The sequence below is a fragment of the Rhineura floridana genome, chromosome 5 (genome assembly GCF_030035675.1).
Source record: "Rhineura floridana isolate rRhiFlo1 chromosome 5, rRhiFlo1.hap2, whole genome shotgun sequence".
In the NCBI taxonomy this organism is placed as follows: domain Eukaryota; kingdom Metazoa; phylum Chordata; class Lepidosauria; order Squamata; family Rhineuridae; genus Rhineura; species Rhineura floridana.
In genome coordinates this window covers 81016947-81040467 of record NC_084484.1, presented here as the reverse complement: position 1 = coordinate 81040467, position 23521 = coordinate 81016947, and the positions used below count along the sequence as shown (strand labels likewise).

At 40.4% G+C, this 23521-nt stretch overlaps 1 protein-coding gene across 4 annotated transcripts in view; it reads left to right on the top strand.

The window, feature by feature from the left end:
* Positions 1 to 19878, top strand: part of PCYT1B (phosphate cytidylyltransferase 1B, choline) — a 48935-nt gene extending 29057 nt beyond the window's left edge. For 2 of the 4 annotated variants that reach the window (XM_061627341.1, XM_061627340.1), the window contains exons 5-8: positions 8276 to 8354; positions 11093 to 11235; positions 12473 to 12661; positions 15852 to 19878. In XM_061627341.1, the coding sequence (XP_061483325.1) occupies positions 8276 to 8354; positions 11093 to 11235; positions 12473 to 12661; positions 15852 to 16064 (624 nt within the window). In that variant the 3' untranslated portion in view covers positions 16065 to 19878. Of the gene's footprint in view, positions 1 to 8275; positions 8355 to 11092; positions 11236 to 12472; positions 12934 to 13536; positions 13638 to 15851 lie in introns of those variants that run through there. The other 2 variants (XM_061627343.1, XM_061627342.1) reach the window with 2 other exon arrangements.
* Positions 19879 to 23521: the final 3643 nt, after the last annotated feature.

Here is a 23521-nt window from a genome sequence, read left to right as displayed (position 1 = left end):
CAGCTGGAAGTTACTCTTCAGCCCTCAGGAAATGAAGTGAAAGAAGGGAGGAGGAGGGAGTGGGCATGGAAAAGGGAATGATTAATACACTCACCTAAAAGCATTGGAGCACAGCATCTGCAAGTACTAGAGATATGGAGTGGATACATTTTTCCCTTCCCTTTTCACATTATCAGAGAATTGGGAGTTACTACAGATTTACAGGGGGAAAACTGTGATAGCTTCTGTTTGCCAGTAACGTCATGTGAACCATGCAAATTAAAAGGGGGTGTAAGTACAGACACACAGCAAACCCCCGTGTAGATGAACCCTGAGTGAGGAGTGCAATTTGTACCTTTCTTCTTCATCCTCAGCACATTTTGATAACTTACTTTACCTCTTACAGTCTGATAGCACTTCTTCTGAGCTTCTTGACAATAGTATTGTATCATTCCAAAGCATCCTTCAAGTTCCAGCATACTTCATGTACTTCACTGAGCTATTATTTTATGAGGAGTAATGTTCTGCACAAATTTAAACATGCATATATTTAAAACTTATGATCTATCTGAAGATTTGGGGTTGTTTGAGGTGAGGTATCCAGTGCAATGTCTACCACAACTTCTTGAGACCAGTTTCAGTTGATGCGGCCTGATGACATGGACAAGGTGCTTGTGATGATGAAACCAGCAATATGGCCTCTCAACTCTTGCCACTCTTGGTTTATTAAAACTTGCTGAGGAGGTATGACCAAATGGATCTTTGCAGGAGGGACTGGTCCCAGCCATCCTGAAAAAGGCAGTGATCCAACTACTCCTGAAAAAATCCACTCTGGACCTATTGGTTTGTGACAATGACTTCCTGGTTGCAAATACCCCCTTTTTAAAGAGAGTTGTGGCACAGCAATTTATTTATTTATTTATTGCATTTGTATACCGCCCCACAGCTGAAGCTCTCTGGGCAGTTTACAATGATTAAAAACATTAAAAACAAATATACAAATTTAAAAACACATTTTAAAAAAGCAATTTAAAAACACATGCTAAAATGCCTGGGAGAAGAGGAAAGTCTTGACCTGGCACTGAAAAGATAACAATGTTGGCGCCAGGCACACCTCATCAGGGAGATCATTCCATAATTTGGGGGCCACCACTGAGAAGGCCCTCTCCCTTGTTGCCAGCCTACCAGCTTCCCTCTGAGTAGGCACCTGGAGGAGGGCCTTGGATGCTGAGAGTAGTGTATGGGTGGGTTCATGTTGGGAGAGGTGTTCCATCAGGTATTGTGGTCCCAAGCCGTGTAAGGCTTTATAGGTTAAAACCAGCACCTTGAATTGAGCTCGGAAACATACAGGCAGCCAATGCAAGTGGGCCAGAATCGGTTTTATATGTTGGAACCATCTGGTCCCTGTTACAAATCTGGTTGCTGCATTTTACACAAGCTGCAGTTTCCGAACCATCTTCAAAGGCATCCCCATGTAATCTAACTTGGAGGTTATCAGAGCATGGCCAACTGAAGCCAGGTTATCCCTGTCCAGATAGGGGCATAGCTGGGCCACCAACCGAAGTTGGTAGAAGACACTCCGTGCCACCGAGGCTACCTGAGCCTCAAGTGACAGAGATGGTTCTAGGAGAACCCCCAAGTTACAAACCTGCACCTTCAATTGCAAGTACTCTTGGATTAAACAGAACATTTTGACCCATTCCAATCTGGGTTCAGGTTTGGTTATGGGACTGAATCGGCCTTGGTCGCCCTAATGGATGACCTTTATCGAGAGAAGGACAGGGGGAATACAACCCTGTTATTCTTACTTGATATCTCAGTGGGTTTTGATACTATTTACCATGGTATCCTTTTGAGCCGACTTGGTAAGATGGGTATTGGAGGCACTGTTTTACACTGATTCCAATCCTATTTCCAGGGTTGTTTTCAGAGAATAGCATTGGGTGATTGTCTTTTGGTCCCCTGAAAGTTGTGTTGTTGGGTGCTGCAGGGTACCATCTTGTCCTCAATGCTGTTTAACATCTATGTGAAGTCCTTGGGAGTGGACATCAGGAGATTTGGGGCAAGGTGTCAGCTCTATTTCTCTGTAATATCTGAATCGGGAGAGGTTGTGAAAGCCCTAGACTGCTGCCTGGAGTCAGTGGCGGGCTGGATGAGGGCCAGTAAATTGAGTTTGAATCGTAGCAAGACAGAGGCACTGTAGGTTGGCGGTTCCCGAGTTTGGCTAATTGGTCAGTTGCCTGCTTTGGATGGGGTCATACTCCTTTTGAAAGAGCAGGTTTGTAGTCTGGGAGTGCTCCTGGATCCATCCTTGTCACTAGAGGCCCAGGTGACCTCAGTGTGCCTTTTACCAGCTTCAGCTGGTAAGACAGCTGCAGCCATTTCTCAGCCAGGTTAGCCTGACCACTGTTATCCATGCACTGGTAACCTCCAGGCTGATTTACTGTAATGTGCTCTATGTGGGGCTGCCCTTTAGGTTGGTCCGGAAGCTGCAGCTGATGCAAAATGTGGCAGCTTGACTGCTCACTGGGGCAGGTTATCGCCAATACATCATCCTGCTGTTGAAAGAATTGCACTGGCTGCCCATTAGCCAGAGCTTGGAAAAGTTACTTTTTTGAACTACAACTCCCATCAGCCCAATCCAGTGGCCATGCTGGCTGGGGCTGATGGGAGTTGTAGTTTTAAAAAGTAACTTTTCCAAGCTCTGCCATTAGCTACCGGGCCAAGTTCAAGGTTCTAGTTTTGGTGGACAAAGCCCTATACAGCTTGAGACCAGGATACCTGAAATATTGTCTTACCCCTTATATAGCCAGTTGATCACTGCCCTCTGCAGGTGAGGACCTTTTGCAGATACCATCTAATCAGGAGGTCTGTTCTGCACAACATAGGAAGTGTACCTTTAGTGTTGGCACCTATCCTTTGGAATCCCCCCCCTTAAATATTAGACTGGCACCATCTGTGTTATCTTTTTGGTATCTACTGAAGACTTCCCTCTTTCAACAAGCCTTTTAAGTAGAGACCTTATCCCAGTCTGTATCTGTGGTGGAATTGCTTTGTAATGTTTTTAAAGCTTTTTTTAAAAAAATATGTCTTTGAAAACGTTTTGTTTTAACATATTTTTAAAGATGTTTTGTTTTAATGTATTTTAAAAGTCTGTTTTTAAGGTGTTTTAGAGTGTTTTTAGTGTTTTGTTTGCTGCCTTGGGTTACTTCTGGGAGGAAGGGTGGGTTGTTGTTGTTGTTGTCATTATTATTATTATTATTAAAATTTGTTTTACCCTCTGAATTGTAGCACGTGTGGGCCTAAACGCAACTGCATAAATTTGGGGTTTAACAATATAGTATGATGAATCAAGAGCTGGAGTGCATGACTTAAATATTTCTCCTATTGTAGCACATATCCATGAAATTTTTACTACTTCATTAAATGACAAGATTAGCCCTCCCCCCACCTTAATTAAGACAGCACTTTAGTGACATCTGAAAACTGCTGCTCAATAATAACCAGAGATCATGTCAGTAATTTTATCATGGGTGGCCACTCTACATTTTTGGAATAGCCCCAGTTAATTAATTTTAACATAGTAGCTCATGGTTTTAATTGCACTATTTTTAATTTGTTTTTAAGTATCTTGAGTGTATGTTAATGTTTTAATGTTGCAAACAGTTTAATTTTAGCTTAATGCAGATTTTTGTATGTTTTTATTATATGTATCCACTTTTATATCTGTAAGCCGCCTTGGGTTCCAATTTTGGAAAAACAGCGGGGTAAAAATAAAGACGACAACAACAACAACAACAATAATAGCTAACCCAGGAGTGTGAAACCTGTGATCATCAAGATGTTGGTAGACTACAGCTCCCATCATCCTTGATTATTGACCATCCTGGTTGGGGCAGATGGGCGTGAGAATCCTCTAAAAAACTCAATTGGGCTAGGTGATATACTGTATCTATTTAAACATCTAAAGTAGTAAATGTAATATATATATATATATAAAAGACAGTTTCGAAAGCAACAAACAGAACTTCACTCAAGCTTGCTCTGGATCCCTATAAGGATTCCGTTAATCACCTAAATCACAACTGACCTACGCATGCGCTTCAGGAATCACAAGTCGGCAATTTTGACAAAAAAAGTGGAGCAACCAGTTGCAAAGCATTTTAACATCGAGGGTCACAGCCTGTTGGACTTTTCCATTACAGCGCAACTACAGGCAACTACAAAATATTTTATGCAGGAAATGAGAAATCAAGAAGAAACGGGGTTGCTTTAATAGTGAGAAGTGATGTAGCAAAAGCAATTAGGAGCTACAACGCAAGGTCTCAGCAAGTGATATCAATGAGATTAAATGGGAAACCTATTAACATAACCATCATCCAAGTCTACGCTCCAACATCAAACGCAGAAGAAGAAGAATTGGAGAGATTTTATGCAGAAGTACAGGAGGAAATTGATGACACACCAAAACAAGATATGATGATAATCATGGGAGACTGGAATGCAAAAGTAGGGAACAGAGAAGAACTAGGAATTGTGGGGAAATGGGGCTTAGGTGACAGAAATGAAGCAGGAGAAAAACTTATTGAATTCTGTGAAGCCAATGATTTGTTTCTTGCCAACATGTTTTTTGAGCAACCAAAAAGACGACTGTACACGTGGACATCACCAGATAGTCAATATAGGAATCAAATTGATTATATAATTGGCAACAGAAGATGGAGAAGTTCCATACTTTCTGCAAAAACAAGACCAGGAGCAGACTGCGGTACAGATCATGAACTGATCGTATCGAAAATCAGAGTAAAGCTAAAGAAGAAGAACAAAGCACTCATAATGCCAAAAGACAATTTAAATAACATCCCAGAAGAATATAAAGATCAAATAAGGAACAGGTTTGAGGCTTTAAACTTAGTTGACAGAGAACCAGAAGAACTATGGACTGAAGTCAGGGACATTATCAGAGAAGAATGCAAAAAGACAATACCTCTTGTTAAAAAGAGAGAAAGACCTCAAAGGATGACTGAAGAAACTCTTAAAATGGTTAACGAGAGAAGGAAAGCAAAAGCAAAAGGAGATAGAACACCGTCAGAACCCTAAATGCAACTATACAACGACTAGTACGTAGGGACAAAGAAAACTATTACAATAGTTATTGTATAGAAATAGAAAAGGACAACAAAATGGGTAGAACAAGAGCCCTATTCCAAAAGATTAGAGAAATTAAAGGGAAATTTAAACCACAAGTAGGGATGTTGAATAATCAACAGGGGAACACACTGACTGACCGAGATGAAATAAAAGGAAGATGGAAGCAATACACTGAAGAACTCTATAAAAGAGATGACAGGATGACAGATTCATTCACAGAGGAACCATATGGTGAAGAACCAGAAATGTTAGAATGTGAGGTGAAAGCTGCTCTTAAAATTCTTGGAAGAAACAAATCACCAGGAATAGATGGCATATCAATAGAGTTGCTACAAGCTACTGAGACTGAATCTGTCCACATTTTGACAAAAATCTGTCAAGAAATATGGAAAACTAAACAATGGCCCACAGACTGGAAGTGTTCAATATATATCCCACTTCCAAAGAAAGGGGATCCCAGAGAATGCAGTAATTACCGAACTATTGCCTTAATATCCCATGCAAGTAAAGTAATGCTCAAGATTCTACAACAAAGGCTCTTACCATATATGGAGCGAGAAATGCCAGACGTCCAAGCTGGATTTAGAAAGGGAAGAGGCACCAGAGATCCAAACATACGTTGGATAATGGAACGGAGCAAGGAAATTCAGAAGAAAATCACCCTGTGCTTTATAGATTACAGCAAAGCCTTTGACTGTGTAGATCATGAAAAACTATGGAATGCTTTAAAAGAAATGGGGGTGCCACAGCATCTGATTGTCCTGATGCACAACGTATACTCTGGACAAGAGGCTACTGTAAGGACAGAATATGGAGAAACCGATTGGTTCCCAATAGAAAAGGGTGTGAGACAGGGGTGTATTTTATCACCCTATTTATTTAATCTGTACGCAGAACATATCATACGGAAAGCAGGATTGGACAAAGATGAAGGAGGTGTGAAAACTGGAGGGAGAAACATCAATAATTTAAGATATGCAGACAACACCATACTACTAGCAGAAACCAGTAATGATTTGAAACAAATGCTGATGAAAGTTAAAGAGGAAAGCACAAAAGCAGGACTACAGCTGAACGTCAAAAAGACTAAAGTAATGACAACAGAAGATTTATGCAACTTTAAAGTTGACAGTGAGGACATTGAACTTGTCAAGGATTATCAATATGTCAGCACAGTCATTAACCAAAATGGAGATAATAGTCAAGAAATCAGAAGAAGGCTAGGACTGGGGAGGGCAGCTGTGAGAGAACTAGAAAAGGTCCTCAAATGCAAAGATGTATCACTGAACACTAAAGTCAGGATCATACAGACCATAGTATTTCCAATCCCTATGTATGGATGTGAAAGTTGGACAGTGAAAAAAGTGGATAAGAGAAAAATCAACTCATTTGAAATGTGGTGTTGGAGGAGAGCTTTGCGGATAGCATGGACTGAAAAAAAGAGAAGTAATTGGGTGTTAGAACAAATTAAACCAGAACTATCACTAGAAGCTAAAATGATGAAACTGAGGTTATCATACTTTGGACACATCATGAGAAGACATGATTCACTAGAAAAGTCAATAATGCTGGGAAAAACAGAAGGGAGTAGAAAAAGAGGAAGGCCAAACAAGAGATGGATTGATTCCGTAAAGGAAGCCACAGACCTGAACTTACAAGATCTGAACAGGGTGGTTCGTGACAGATGCTCTTGAAGGTTGCTGATTCATAGTGTCGCCTAAGTCGCAGTGGACTTGGAGGCATATAACAACATATATTATTCATATTCATATAGTCTGTCTTCTCACTCACTTTTTCCTTCATCATATCTGCATCAAAGGGCTGATGACTGGAACTTAGGTGCCAACATTTAAGTAAAAGTTCAGTTTGTACAAAATGTACCCACTCATTTGTTCAGTCATAAAATACCGGTATCACACCTATTTAAAGGAAGCCACAGACCTGAACTTACAAGATCTGAACAGGGTAGCTCATGAGAGATGCTCTTGGAGGTCACTGATTCATAGGGTCGCCATAAGTCATAGCCGACTTGGAGGCACATAACAACAGGAATCATAAAACATTGTTATAAACAATCATATATGGCAATAAAATATCCTTAATCCATTCCATGCATTCAAATATTGTACTAGATCTTTCCCATAATCCATTCCATGCATTCAGATCTTGAACTAGATCTTTCCCTGTAAAGGTCTTCTTCAGTGGGCACTTTGGATTTTTGTTGGCTGGATGTTACTGAGATCCTTTGGCATTTTTAGATTTTGTAGATAATATATCTTACCTATAAATGAAGTGGAAAACATATATGGCCATCTGCAAGTACATAAATCCAATGTATCTATTACTTTAGATATTTTAACAGATATATTACCTAGCCCAATTGAGTTTAGAGGTTGTCTAGGGTGGGTTTCTATCCTTTTTGGTTATAGTCTGGGAATTAGAATCCAACAACATCTGGACCACAGGTTTTCCACCTCTGCCATTCACAAACAATAAAATTAGAAAACAACTCACAATGTACATATCTTGATCTTGGAGTCTCCACACAACTCCAATGGTGCTAGGGAGATGGAGGGCCAAACATTTCCTATCCCTGAGCTAATCTGTGCAAATGATGGAATGTGTGAAAATGACTGCAGCCAGCTTTAAGTTTGTTATTGGTATCACTTACATAAATCCAAAGCAGTTCTCTGAGCAAAAGGTTTCCAACCATAATCTCATATGTTACACATTTATCATAATCAACAATTACAACAGCCTAAAACATCTTAGTTTAATACTAAGGCATAGGGCAAGCTGATAAAGCAAGTAAAAAAGTTATGCTTCGAAACTGAAGTCCGCCTGGCACCTTCATTGACATCTTTCTGGTGCCAGGTAAAGACATACCTTGTCTCCTAGGCATATGCTGGATTGAGATGTTTTGTTTTAATATGCTACCAAACCTTCCTGTGGCTGCATGGGGGTGCTATTCCTATTGTTTTTTGTTGCTATGTTCTCATGCTGTGTTTTATTTGTTTTTGTTTTAACATTGTGGGGACCTTTGGGTATCAAGCAGCTAATATATCTAAATAATAATAATAATAATAATTAATAAGCAAGAAATCAGTAAGGGCCAATTTAATTTGCTTTCTTCTGTGTCTTCCAGATTGATTTTGTAGCCCATGACGACATTCCATATTCTTCTGCTGGTTCAGATGATGTTTACAAGCATATAAAGGAGGCAGGTGGGGGGAAGTTTATACTTTGTGTTTTTAAAGCAGGGTTGGGGAACCTTTTTCAGACTGAGGGCCTCATTCCTTCTTGGCAATGTTCCAAAGGTGTGCAAAGTAGGGCTGGAGGTGCCTGAGGAGAAAATGCAGTGCTTTCTTGGTAAAAAAAAAAAAATGAGGTGCCAGTACTCATGAAGTACTCCGTGCTTTTGTAACTTCCAGATTGGATTATTGCAATGCTCTTTGTGTGGCTGCCCTTGAACTTGATTTGGAAACTTTAATTGGTCCAAAATGCGGCAGCCAGATTGCTGGCTGGGGATCCCTTTAGAACTCATATAACCCCTGTTTTGAAACAGCTGCATTGGTTGCCAGTTTGTTTCTGGGCCCAAATCAAGATGCTCTCATTAGTGTTTAAAGCTCTAAATGACTTAGGTCCCAGATATCTGAAAGACTGCCTCCTTCCCTACAGATCCTCTCAGGTTCTAAGATCAGCAGAGGGGGGGGCCTTTTGGAGTTCCACCACTCTCAGAAGCTTGAGCAGTAGCAGCCCATCAGAGTTGTGGAACTCCCTCCCCACAGACATGCGTCTTGCAACTTCCCTGTACAGTTTTTGGAAAATACTGAAGACATACCTCTTTACCCTGGCCTTTGACACCTGAGATGTATATTTTTAGGGCCAACCCAATATTTTGTGACACTGTTTTTAACTATTTTAATTATGTATTTTTAAACTGTTGTGAACAGCCCTGGGTCTTTTGGGTGAAGGGTGGACAAAATTACTATTTGACAGAAGTGCCAAGGGCAGCAAAAAAAAGGAGGTGCTGGTACTCAGTACCAGTGAGTAGTGTCACCAAAAAAGCACCAAGGAGATGTAGCCTGGGGAGAGTTCTGACGGCCAGAAACAGAGGCCAGGAGGGCTACATCTGGCCCCCAAGCCTAAGGTTCCACACCCCTGTTTTAATGCTTCTATTATGTTGGTACTTCACATAGCTACCAGTGCAGGAAGATGAGAGCAAGAATTATAAACTTTCTGTTCACTATTGTGGAATAAATGCTGCTTTCAACAGAAAGTTCTCTTCTTGAAACCATAAGCCATGGTTTTTGATGTGGGAAGATAATAGATATTTTAATTGTGATCTTTAGGAGAATGTTCCATGTGCCATTGAGCATCACTGCAAATCCACTCGACTTTAGAGAAGAATATTGGGTTAGCCTAGCTAGGGTTTCTAAAACCACACCTTGAAATAACTCTTGTAGCTTTAACAGTTTACCTAGAAATGTGAACTTCATTAGGTTCCAATTTTTCCACTGAAGTTCAGTCCTGCTATGCTATGAAAGCATAAAAATATAAGAAGAGCCCTGGACAATCATACTAAAGGCCTATCTAGTCCAGCATCCTGTTTGCCACAGTGGTCAACCAGATGCTTCTGGAAAGCCCACAGGGAGGATGTGATAATAAGAGCCATCTCCTACCATTGTTTCCTGAAACCAGTGGCAGCTTTTGCCCATTGGGACTAATAGGATGGAAAGTAGAGAGCCCAACAGTAAGTGGAACCAGATAATTCTATTCTATTCATGTTAGTCTGGGATTCTGACAGTGATTCTATGCACACTTCTCTGAGGGCATGTCCCATACCTGTATAGGATGGCCCTATAAGGCTTATGACAGCATAAGTGGGATGTAGAGCTTTAGAGTGGTTGTGGCTATAGCTCTGGAGTATTTGAAACCATTGATAGATTAGATCCAGACTAAGACTGTGTACATGCAACATTTTATTCTAGTATTAATAGAGAATGAGTTCTTAGTTTTTCTACCTTGTCCACACATAATCTAAACTTATTACATATATTTCGCCCCTGAAAAGCATTTCTTGACAAACTGGGTTCATTCTGAAAATAAAAAATAACTGTAGATTGATTCTGCATTATCCTGTGTGTCCAATTGAAAACATATGTAAGTCCCAGCAATGGGGAGGGGTGTGTATCCATACCTGCCCAATGATATTGTGCATGGGCATGTATCAAGATTGCAAGGGGAGGGTTTTCAATCATGTAATCTAATCAAGGAGAGGGTTTTCAAACACATATCAAGTAACCAGGCTATGGTCCGAAGGCACATAAGGCCACCACCTTGCAGAAGCTAAGCAGGTCTGGGATAGCAGTCTGGGATGGTCAGTGCCTGGATGGGGGACCATCTGGGAACCACATGTGTGCCGCCTTGGATTTCTATGATGAAAGAAAGGCAGGGTATAAATGTTATAAATATATAATAAATAATCCACACCACCCAAATGGATGGCAGCATCTACAATCAATCTAGATTGAAAGCTGCAATAGGCCCTTCTTCTCTCAGCAATGTGTCATACCCAAGAACACTTAATGTAGAGGTAGGGTCCTCCAGATTTTGTTGACTATAGCTCCCATCCTCTACGACCTTGCTATCTCTGGCTAAGGGGAACTGGAGTCCAACAATACCTGAGAGACTCCATGTTGGCTGTCCCTAACTTGATATATTTATACCCAATATGTATTTGCTATTAAAAATCAACTCACTCAATCATGTGTGTGTATGGTTACTAAAATTAGTGCTATGAAATGTTTTATCCAGAACTGGACAGTCTGTGAACCACAGCTGGCAAATATTTAATTTAAAAATCAAGGACCAGAATTAGGCCATTATAAAACAAATGATTTTTACTGTACATGAAAGGTGGAGCTTAATTATCACTCTTAATTCTTCCTCTTTTAATCAGGAATGTTTGTACCAACTCAGAGAACTGAGGGCATCTCAACATCAGATATCATCACTAGAATTGTACGTGATTACGATGTTTATGCCCGCCGCAACCTTCAGAGAGGATATACTGCTAAAGAGTTGAATGTCAGCTTTATAAATGTAAGTGTATCAGACTCTTAAGTCATGTTCAAGGCCTACTTTGGATTAGAAATCACCTCCTGCCTAGAAGTGGGAAACATGAGGGCAGGGAGAAGGATGCCCACTGAGATACTCCTATCAACTCTTCATTAGCTTCAGGGTTTACAGTCAGCCATCATTTGAACCAAGGAAACTACATGGGAGTAACAAGACCCATCCTCCATGCCAACCCACCATATTTTCCGTTGGCTCCACTTACCCAAAGCTTCTCCCACAATTCTGCCAATGGAAGCCTGCCACAGAAATAGTATACCTCTGAATATCTGATTTGGGGGACAAACAACATGGAAGGGCTGTTGTCCTCAAGCTGTGTGTGTAAGCTTCTCAGAGATATTTGGCTAGCCACTGTTGGAAACAGAATACTTGATTCCGTGAAGACAAATGGCTTGCTTTAGGACACAAATTAAGTTCAAGGCAGGGATGGGATCTGGACTCCAAACATCAAATTACTTTTTAAAACTACATCTGCACCTGGAATATAGTATTAGTTTTACTGGAAGCAAAGCAGTAAGACTGAGAGACTAGTAACTTACTCAAGACTTCAAAATGAGTATGAGACAGCACTGGGGGTGTGTGTGTCTAAGCCCCAAACATGAAACCCCCAAATAATGTTTCTGTCTAAATTATCTCAGATAAATTCCTCTTCAATTGATTTATTCCAAAACATTCAAATCATTCAAAATTTTCACATTCCATTCATTCCCCACTTCATTATCCACAAATCAATTTCAAATTAATTTCCTTTCTGACTCCTAAAAAGAAAACAGAAAAATCCTAATTTTTCTCTCGCCTCATCAATACGTGTCATAAGCTCTCCTTCCTGTAACTCAGTCCCACAGCCTCCAGCTTAAAGGGACAGAGAGCAAAGTATGTGCCTTATTTAAAACAGCCAATTTCTTGTAATAGCCATCCCATAGTGCCTCTACTATACTAGCCATCTATCCAACAACAGCAGTAGTGCAGTTCTGGACTATATCATTTCAGACCGCAGATAAAGAGACCATAGTTTTTAATTCTTTCCCATGTAAAAAAACAGTAAATTAAAAATTAAAGTAGTAAATTAATACACAATGGAGATACATACATTAATCTTTTCTCCCTGATGTGCTAGTTTCATCCCTGTCCTCTGTAATCTGAATTGATATAGCCCAGAACTAGTGGGACTTGCAATAAAATTCTTTATTTTTATTTTTACCAGGAAAAGAAATACCGCCTTCAGAACCAGGTAGACAAAATGAAAGAAAAAGTGAAGAATGTGGAAGAAAAGTCTAAAGAGTTTGTGAATCGAGTAGAAGAAAAAAGTCACGATCTCATTCAGAAATGGGAAGAGAAGTCTAGAGAGTTTATTGGGAACTTCTTAGAGCTGTTTGGGCCAGATGGAGCTTGGGTACATACTATAAATTGTTTTATATGCTTTTTATTTACTTCATCTCTGTTAATAGCAGAAGAGAATAGAATCAGGCTCCTAAGTATTTCTTGGCAATAGAATTATATAATTAAAACAGACTGGTTTTGTATATGTTTTGCATTTTAAATATTATTATTAGGATTAGGAATACATACCTGATACAAAGTATGATTCAGGAACCTTTTCAAAGACAGTGTGTACTTAATTTGGACTTGGGAGAGCAAGATTTGAATAAAACCACATCCGTGGATAAGCCATGATGTTTTAGCCTCAGCTTGTATTAAATCAGTATGAATGTATGAAGCAGGTCATTGTTCATTCTAGTTCAGCTAGGGTGGCTGTGTGTCCTACTTTATAGAGGACAGTCTTCTGCTTAAAGGAATGCCCCCTCTTAGCCCAGTTTAATTATCATGAACCAGGAAAAGAGACAACAGGGGGCTTCAAATAGCCCATCAACAGGTAGCACCTGAACAACAGACTGAGAAGGGATACCTCTGGTCAGTCTTTCTCATTATGGTGAGATGTATTTACAGTATATTCAAATTATAGTTATTCATTCTAAATTATATGTATATAAATTATAGGCCTGTTACCCAAGATCCTTTTAATGGAATGCAAAGGGTTAAACCTGGCATGTGCATTTCCACTAAGGTATGGCCCCTCCAAATTTCTTATCATAACGAGTTTTTGTAGAGAAGTTTAAAAACACTTTACACTCTAAAAGTTGCTATGTAAAGTATTAATAGTAAGATTGGTCCTAAGGAGGTATCGTTGCATTTATGGATTTGGCTGCACATTTATTCATACATGGAACATTCAAAGTGACAATAATTTTTGTTTTTTCTGTGACTGAGAGTGGAAGCAACTACAGAGCAAGAAACTGGAAGCAATTTTATAGGAAGGCCTTCGTAGAGCCAAGCCACATGAAATTATCCAGTGAAGAGTGAAATCAGAGGTAGCATTGTTCTAGAGAAAAGTTTAATGACACTAAAACCCTGGTATTTGGGGGTTTTACTGTCAAAATTGTTATTAACATTAATTTTCCATATCAGATTTTGCTTTCGATGTTGACAGTAGATATACAGGAACAGTTACAGGCATGCTTACTTCTCGGATCAGCAATGTGCATCCATTAATATGCTATTATTATAGTAACTATTTGTGAAATAATACATTTTGGGCACGCATACAATTTCTAGAAGTTAGGGTAGTCCCATTTAACATTTAAAGCCTGGAAATTATTCCAGTATTGCTTTGCTTCTCTTTTCCCAAATAGTGGAAAGTTCACATTAGCCAATACAGTAGTATTTCCCAAGCTTTGTGCAAGGACAGCCTAATGTGCTGCAAGAAATCAACCAATTAAAAATTGTTTCCCATCAATCAAGTACCTGCCCCACCAAGGAGGTCTTCTGCTGTATCTCTGTATGAGTTTTTACTATTATGGTGATGATTCATCGCTTTGGCATTGCCTCCTGTTAGTCACCTTCCCCTGGGGGAAGTCATTCTGCTGTCCCTCTCCATCAGGTGCTGCAACATGCAAAAACATGTTGAAGATTGATGGTATAAAGAGCCATGCATTTTTCTCAATTCCTCATCTCATCCTTCTGTCAGAATTACAAAATACTATCTACATTGCAGAAGTCCATGCATATTGTTATAACATATGCCTGAGAATGTACCGCAGGAGTGAAACTTGCTGAACACAAGGTCTGTTGGAGCCCCAGACTGAAATAATTATAACTTATAATTATACAGAATGTACAAATAAATACAATGCTGCACGTGGGCACTTTATATGACACACACTTCCTGGGAGGGAGTAAGTGCCACTGAGTTCAGTGGGGTTTACATCTGTGTAGGCATAGGTCACATTCACACCATAAATTTATCCCACTCTTGTTGTTGTTATATGCCTTCAAGTCAATTACGACTTATGGTGACCCTATGAATCAGTGACCTCCAAGAGCATCTATTATAAACCACCCTGTTCAGCTCTTGTACGTTCAGGTCTGTGGCTTCCTTTATGGAATCAATCCATCTGTTGTTTGGTCTTCCTCTTTTTCTACTCCCTTCTGTTTTTCCTAGCATTATTGTCTTTTCTAGTGAATCATGCCTTCTCATTATGTGTCCAAAGTATGATAACCTCAGCTTCATCATTTTAGCTTCTAATTATAGTTCTGGTTTAATTTGTTCTATGACCCAATTATTTGTCTTTTTCGCAGTCCATGGTATGCACAAAGCTCTCCTCCAACACCACATTTCAAATAAGTTGATTTTTCTCTTATCTGCTTTTTTCACTGTCCAGCTTTCACATCCATACATAGCGATCGGGAATACCATGGTCTGAATGATCCTGACTTTAGTGTTCAGTGATACATCCTTGCATTTGAGGATGTTTTCTAGTTCTCTCATAGCTGCCCTCCCCAGTCCTAGCCCTCTTCTGATTTCTTGACTATTGTCTCGGTGTCTCCAATATCCCACTCTTACTCCACTTTAAACAGTAATGGCTTCTTCCAAAGAATCCTGCAAAGTCTAGTTTATGAAACGTGTTGAGAGTTGTTCTCCTCACAGAGCTATAACTGTTAGAGTGGTTTCACAATTAGTCCCTTTTCCTAGAGAACTCTGAAAAGTGTAGCTCTGTGAGGGGAATAGGGATCTTCTGACTACTCTCAGCACTCTTCACAAACTACACTTCCCAGGATTATTTGGGGGAAGGCATGATTGTTTTAAGTGGAATAATAATGGAATAAATGTACAGTGTGAATGTGGTCATACATAGGATTGTGCAGGATATTTTGTTTGACATTTGTACAGAATAATATGGTGGTACAGAAAGTATTCAGTCCCTGCAAATGTAAAATCAGGATCTGGTTGATGAATAGCTTTTTTCTGCTTTCTGTTTTACATAAAGAGCAATCACATTAAGAATGTGATAAGAGCCTTTAGTATTTGCCACTGAAAATAACTAAAATACAATTTGTATCTTAAGACTTGTGAACTTTGCATGTGCAAGAAAGAAATTTTAGAATCTTATGATGCTCTTTTCACTAACCATATTTGCAAAATAAACAGCATTCTGATTCACTATTTTCTCACCTTCAAGTTTGCTGACTCTTGCTCTACTTAGTGTGTCCATACATGCATATTTTCCTCTTTGTTTGCTTTCCAGAAGCAGATGTTTCAAGAGCGGAGTGGGCGCATGCTTCAAGCGTTGTCTCCAAGGCAAAGCCCCACAAGCAGTCCAACAGGAGGACGTTCACCATCACGGTCTCCATCTCCCCCTTCCCCCTGGCTCTTCAGAAAGGTTTCACCCCCTTCTTCTCCAAAAGCCGCCTCAGTATCCATTAGCAGCATGAGTGAAGGAGATGAAGATGAAAAGTAAAAAGAGGGGGGGAAAGTAATAAAGAGAAAGAGAGAATACACAAGATGTCCTGCTAATTCAGAAGTGAAGTCTAAAGGAAAATACAAAAAAAAATGAAGCATGAGAAATTTCTGGAAAGGGATAGGGGCACCACAAGGATAATGAAGCACTGAAGATATCAGCTGCAACACAGGCACTTGCTGAAGTGGAGGTTGCCTGACCAACAGCGCATGATGAAAGGATATCCAGACATTTGAATATTTCCCAACAATTATTAACAATTTATTGTGCTGTTTCAGTTGTTGTTGCTCAAATCTCTTCAAGAGTTATGAGAAATCTTGCATTAAAGGGGAACTATGCAGATGAACCAAGCTGGCACATGGTATGAAGAAGCATTCCCTTCAGTTAGACAAGATGCATCTACATTTGAACTCCATTGCACATTTGCTAAAAGCTGAACTTTTGAAAATGAGGTACTGTCTGGAAATAGCAAAAGCTCCCACAATGCAAACATGGGGGAACAACGCCCCCCCCATCAAACCATATCAATTGAACTAAACTATCTTTCACAATGGACATACTTTGCATCTACTGAGTTTGGTGAAAATTGCTTGTTGATCAGGCTTTTCTGTAAGGCGAGGTTATTTAAATGTGAATAGAATTTGTTTGGTTCACTCTTCCTATGTTATATTAGTGTCTCCAAAACTAACATTTTCTTTTCTTTTTTCTTTCTTTTCTTTCCTTTTCTTTTGTAAGAGTTTTCCCCCTGATGTTGTTAAGAAAGCTGTTTCACATCTGATAAATTTTATTTATTTTTAATTAATCCATAGAAAGACCAAAGCTCAGGCTAGGCCCCAGTAATATTTTGTATCCACAGAGTGGATTTTTAAATTATTTTCACAGCTAGATGTCCAATTATAAAAAATGTGTTTGGATAGATTAATCCAAACTTTTTGCTCAGATAAGGCTGTAAGATGAACTAGTTAACTGTTAAGAGGTCAGCCTCATGAGACTGTATGAAAAGCTTACTCATTCTGATGAAAAATGTTTTAATGTGTATACACCCATGGGAATCCATGAGTAATCCTATAGAAGCAAAACTTTACATTAGAAGTGACTCTTCATTACAGACCTTTGTATTATTGGAAGATCTTAGTAGATTCTCAGTGAATTACACAGACAACTACATTTTCTCCTATCTTGCCCTTTCTTCAGTTTTTTAAAAATCTGAAATGTCCCCTATATGCTCAAGGTTTTCACTTATGAAGCACATATGCACAGCACATAGGTATACAGAAGTAACTGCATATTTCCTTTATAGACCCAGCCTACATTCCTTTTTTTGCAGTTACAGTAGCTTGTGTCACTGGGGTTTCCACATCTGCCAATGATATGACAAAGCCAGATATGAGAAACATGAGCAACCCACCTTGCAAAATAATGTAAGTGTATGTTTGCAGGCTTCCCATGGGCGTCAGGTTGGCCACTGTGAGAAAAGAATGCAGGACTAGAGGGTCCTTTGGCCTGACCCAACAGTGCTCATCTTATACTCTTATGGGAAATAATGGAAATTGTGGCTCTTTAAAAGCATTGTCATGTCCAATAATACATCAGAGTCCAGCATGATTCTTCTCTTATGTGTGACGTATTAAAGCCATGAGCACTTTAGGTAAGCCATACCGTTATAGCCCTCCTACAGTAAGTTTTAATAGGCGTGGTTATTATTGACCTGAAAGGAGCTGAAATATCTCCCACCAGCTTTTCCGGGTTCCTTCCTTTCTGAAAAGTGAGATTACAAAGAGAATGAAATTATTTGTGACCCTACAGCAGACCTGCATAATTTGTGACCCATCAAGCTGACTGCAGTCCATTAGCCATGGATGCAGGCTTAGTAGAACCTCCTGGGTTTGCTTCTTGTCCCTGGAATGCAGGTAGATGACAACTGACAATATATGGCTGGTGGGATATGTTCACCTTCTAAGGTTATGAGTTGTGCCTTACTGATAAATGAACTGGCTCATCTTCCCAGAGAGGTTGCTACACATAAACCCTCTCATTTTTTATTGCTGTCTGTCACACATTCAAGCAATGATTATTTTATGCGCCAAGCTAGATAGGAATTATAAAAATATATTGGAAATTTCAGCTTGCAGTATCTAGAATGAAGAGTGACAAATAGGCAGCTGATCCATCCCATTTTTCTCTCAATATTTATCAATGCAATATTTCCACAGGACAGGGAGTATAAAAATAACAATGTACCACCAGAAACAACTAATAAGATAGATACATATTTCAAGAAATACATGCCATTTGTGAACAATGGTAAAATTCCTGTGTATAACTGTGTGTTTGTGCATCTCATGGTAGTGACAGCAATACCTTGTTTTTGGATCTTATTCCATTTACTTGTGGAATCAGATATTAGTGTGGTGTGCCTTTTCCACACAAGATAGATGTTGGACTACAACTTCCATCAACCCCAGCCAACTTAACCAATGGCTATGGATGATGGGAGCTGTAGTCCGGCAACATGCAGGGTGGAAGAACACTTTAAAACAGCTATTTAAGATAAATTATTGAAAAGCCATACTTGTTACTAAAACTCTGTAAGGCAAAGACAGAATATAAAAACTTTTTCAAAGATCCTAGTGTCAATCAATATATCACAAAACTAACCCATTAGGCAGTGGAACAGTGCTTATGAGTCAAGTCCCATCATGCTTGATAGCCTTTCAACATTAATCAAAGAGGTGTTTTCACACACCATAGAACTAGCTCCAAGTAGCTCCATATTTAGCTAACTTGGGGTGAATTTGTGATCTCTGTACACATCTTGACACCTGCTTCCCTCAACACCCATTTAATGAAGGGTTAGCAAACTTGGGATGCCTTTGTGACTAGTGAGTGACTTGTCTCCCTTAGTTTCAGGCTCCAGATTCCTTGCAAGAACTCATCAGGCACTGTGAGCTGTTTCTGGAATGAGGGGAGTAAAAAACAAAGCAAAATGCTTACTAAAGCAACCATAGGTGGTCCACTTTCTGTCACAAGAACATTAAGGAAGATTTCCCTGTGTATTTATCTTTCAGAGACAAATCCAAACTGCTTCTAGTAATAACAAACTAGCTGCATAAGTCACCACATATGTTACATTTTCATTACTAGTGGTGCCAAAGCCTATGTGATAACAGACATATGTGCATGAGAGAGGATGGTCTGATTAAAAATATTCCTGTGTTGATCAGGCATCCAAGGTGCTTAATCTCATGCCTTGCAGGGGCAGTTGTTTATATTTCATAGCTATACAAAACTCAAGTCTTTGTATCAGAAATAAATTACAGTGAGATCAGTCAGATCCTGACTGTTGCTGCTCACTAACAACCTCACTTAGACAAGAAAGAAACAGTTGAAATTTAAGGATATTTACTTGAGCAGGGGTTTTTAGTAGGGGGGGATTGGGTGGGGGGACAGAATGTACATCTGTGACTCTTAAATCTCCAGCGGAAAGAAATTAACCAGAACCACCGTTTCATTTTTGATGTACTTTATAAATGCAAGTGATATGCCAAATAGCAAAGTCGTATAGATGTATGTAATGTTTTCAGTCAGTAGATAAGGAGTTTCTGTTGCTGTGACAAAAACTCCAACAAGCAGTTTCCAGCAATGATAACATACAATATTATCTTCAGCCACCAGGAAATGTTTAAAAAAATTTTTTTGAGGGGGAGGGGCATCAGTGGTGTTTTTTTAAAAAATTAACTAATGCTGACTGAATGTGTTCCAAGCTATTTACGTGCCCAAGATCCATGTGGAAGTAAATTAAGTACAACAGGAAGTGCATTTACTCTCTTTATTTTCTGTTGCTTTAACAGATCCTTAACACATTCTCACTCTCACTTTCACTCTCTCTCTCACACACACTGGACCAAGATGTTTTTTTCTGGCAAATTGGGAATGGATAAAGAGATCAGCCCATTTGATGCTTGGCAAGCTGTAGCTTCAGCTGACTTTTCACGTAGTGGTGAAACGTGGGATGCCCATGGTATGAGACAAGATATGAGCTTGTTGATTGCTGATGTATTGTTAATTATTTGAAAAAAAAGCAAAGTCTGTTAATCTAGCTGTGCCTTTCTCCTTCTTAACCTCTGGGGGACATGAGTATTTGGGTGAATTTCTCTGAGCTGTCACAGAGGGACAAAACTTAGTCTACTGTCTCTCTAAGATTTCTTGACTGACAAAGCAGTTTGGTCAGAGAAGGTGAGAGGATGTGCTCACTTCCCAACAAGCATGTGACAGTTAGATCCTAACTCATAAATGGGTGTCTTAAACCTGGAGAACTATAAAGCATGCACAGAGCCCAACCTAAAGTTCATAGAATTCATGGTAGCTACTTGAAATTCATACATTCCAATTATGAATTCTACCTCCACCGTCATTCATTTTCAAGTTGTGTGTGTGTATGTGTTGGGATCAGGAAATATGAATAACATGTAGCTAGGACAAAGAGTCACCTTCAGGGCCCATAGCTGCTGTGAGATTATATAAGAATATCCCCATCCTTTGGGTTGTGCCTACTTCTGGCACAAGTCACCTGGCCAGATTCCATCAGTGTATGATGCCAAGTAATGAGCAGGGCTGCAGATGAGAAAGGTTGAGCCACAGAAGAATACATGGAAGGCTTTACAGGTAAGATCCTCCTGCATACAGCACTACAGTAGGGCCCCACATACGGTGGGTTACATTCCGGACCCCCACTGAAAAGCAAAAACTGCTGAAAAGCAGAACTCATTGAATAGAATGGCGTGCAATGCCCAAAAACCGCCATAAAAGCAGAACAAGCGCCGTATGGGGGGGGCTTTAGTCTAATTGCGTCTAATTGAGATAGGGTTGCCAGGTCGGAACCATCCAAAAACCTGAGAAAATGGGGGCAGGCCCTAGTGATGTCAGGGGGCGGGCCCTAGTGACGTCACAGGGCAGGCCCTAGTGACGTCACAGGGCAGGCCCTAGTGATATCATTAAACATGATACATTGTATCAACCACAGTTGCTTGGAGCATACCATTCAAAAAAAATTCTCTGGAGATTAAAATAGAAATCTTATCTAAAATAGGGTGTTCCTAGGTCCATCTGAAGTGACAAGGTCATTCTTTCTCACAAGCTTAGGGTGATGCAAAATGGAAATGGACTGCCTTCAAGTTGATCCCAGATAGGGTCTTCATGGTAAGCAGTACTCAGACAGAGGTGGTTTACTATTGCCCTCCTCTGAGGCTGAGAGGCAGTGACTGGCCCAAGGTCACCCAGGGAGCTTCATGGCTGTGTGGGGATTCAAACCCTGGTCTGCCAGGTCACAGTTCAACGCCTTTAGGGAACATTTAATCTAGCTTACTTGCTTCTGGCAAGAAGGGTTTACGTGCCCTCAGGCCAGGCCATTATTGGAAGAAAGGAGCTTAGTGTTGCAGAGACCTTAGATGGGAGCACAGATAGATGCCCCTGAAGGCAGCAACTGTAAGCATGCTTATTAAGGAACTAAGCCCCATAGAACTCAATAGGACTTACTTCTGAGTAGATATGGTTGCAGCCATGTTAAGGACAAGGGAGGGCATTCTAGGCAAAACAGACAAATAATTGGGTGTCAGAACAAATTAAACCAGAACTATCACTAGAAGCTAAAATGATGAAACTGAGGTTATCATACTTTGGACACATCATGAGAAGACATGATTCACTAGAAAAGACAATAATGCTGCGAAAAACAGAAGGGAATAGAAAAAGAGGAAGGCCAAACAAGAGATGGATTGATTCCATACAGGAAGCCACACACCTGAACTTACATGATGTGAACAGGGTGGTTCATGACAGATGCTCTTGGAGGTCACTGATTCATAGGGTCGCTATAAGTTATAATCGACTTGAAGGCACATAACAACAACAACAAACCTCCCTGATAGACTGTGGGAATGCTGTGGACACAATATATTTCAACTTTAGCAAAGCTTTTGACAAAATGCCACATGATATTCTGATTAGCAAGCTAGCTGAATGTGGACTGGATGGAACAGCTATTGGGTGGATCCACAGTTGGCTACACAATCATATTCAGAGTGCCAATCAATGGTTTCTTCTCAACCGGGGGGGGGGTAACTAGCGGGCTACTATAGGGCTTGGTCTTGGACCCAGTGCTCTTCAACATTTTTATTAATGACTTGGATGAGGAGGGGCAGGGAATGCTTATCAAACTTGTAGATGATGCAAAATTGGGAGAAATACCTAATTCCCTGGAAGACAGAAACAAAATTCAAAGGGATCTTAATAGGCTGGAGCATTGGGCTAAAAACAGCAGAATGAAATTTAACAGGGATAAGTGTAAAGTTCTACACCTAGGAAAAAGAAACCAAATGCAGTTATTAAGATGGGGGATACTTGGCTCAGCAATACTACATGCAAGAAGGATCTTGGGATTGTTGTTGATCACAAACTGAATATGAGCCAACAGTGTGATGTGGCTGCAAAAATGGCAAATGCTATTTGAAGCTGCATTAACATTTGGAGGCAATATGCCTCTGAAGGCCAGTTGCGCTTATTTATTTTATTTATCTATTAAACTGATATCCCGCCCTTCCTCCCAGAAGGGTCCTGCTTGCAGGCTTCCTATTACGGTTGGGGTGAGGAACTAGATGTTCTTATGTCCTTAAGGGAACCTGAAAACTACTGAAAGGTACCAGGAGAATAGATGGGCCCAACTCCTGCTGTGCAGCTCCTAGCACAGGCGGATGAAGCAGGGTGGCCAAGGCAAACTAGGACTCCGAGCCCTGGCCTGAGGCAGGATTGGACCAGATGCAAGGATCCGCTTCATTTACCCAGGAATGTTGGATGCAGACCCATGGGTGCTCCCTAGCCCAGTGCTGTCTGCACTGGCAGCGGCTCTCAGGGCTTCAGGCAGGGGTGTCTCTCAGCCCTACCTGGAGATGCCACTGAGGACTGAACCTGGGCCCTTCTGCATGCGCAACAGTTTCCCTAAAAATAAAGTTTCTAGTCCTTATGGTTCTGAATGAAGGGTGATTTAAACAGGGAGCTGCTTTATACTGAGTTAGGCCATTGGTCCATCTGGTTCAGCATCAGCACTGTCTACAGCGACTGGCACCGACTGTCCATGTTCTCTACCACTGAGTTACGGCCATCTTCCCTTGATTTAAAAGGGGGGGATGGGCTCTGGCCTGCAGGTCCCCCAATATCACCTGCTCCACAGGCTCTTCTCAGGCGGGAGGGTGTTCAGCACTGGGCAGTCTCTGCTTGAGGAGAATTTTGAAAGTGCACATTGGGCAGGCTGGCAGCTGACCCAAGGCATCTCCTCAGGCCACTGACCCACAGACAAAGCCAGCTGGGGCCTCAGGTTGATTTGGCTGCTGGTGGTCAATGGCTCTTGACAGACAAAAAGAGGCTTCCTACTCTGCTGCGGGGGGCTTTGCACACACACTGAG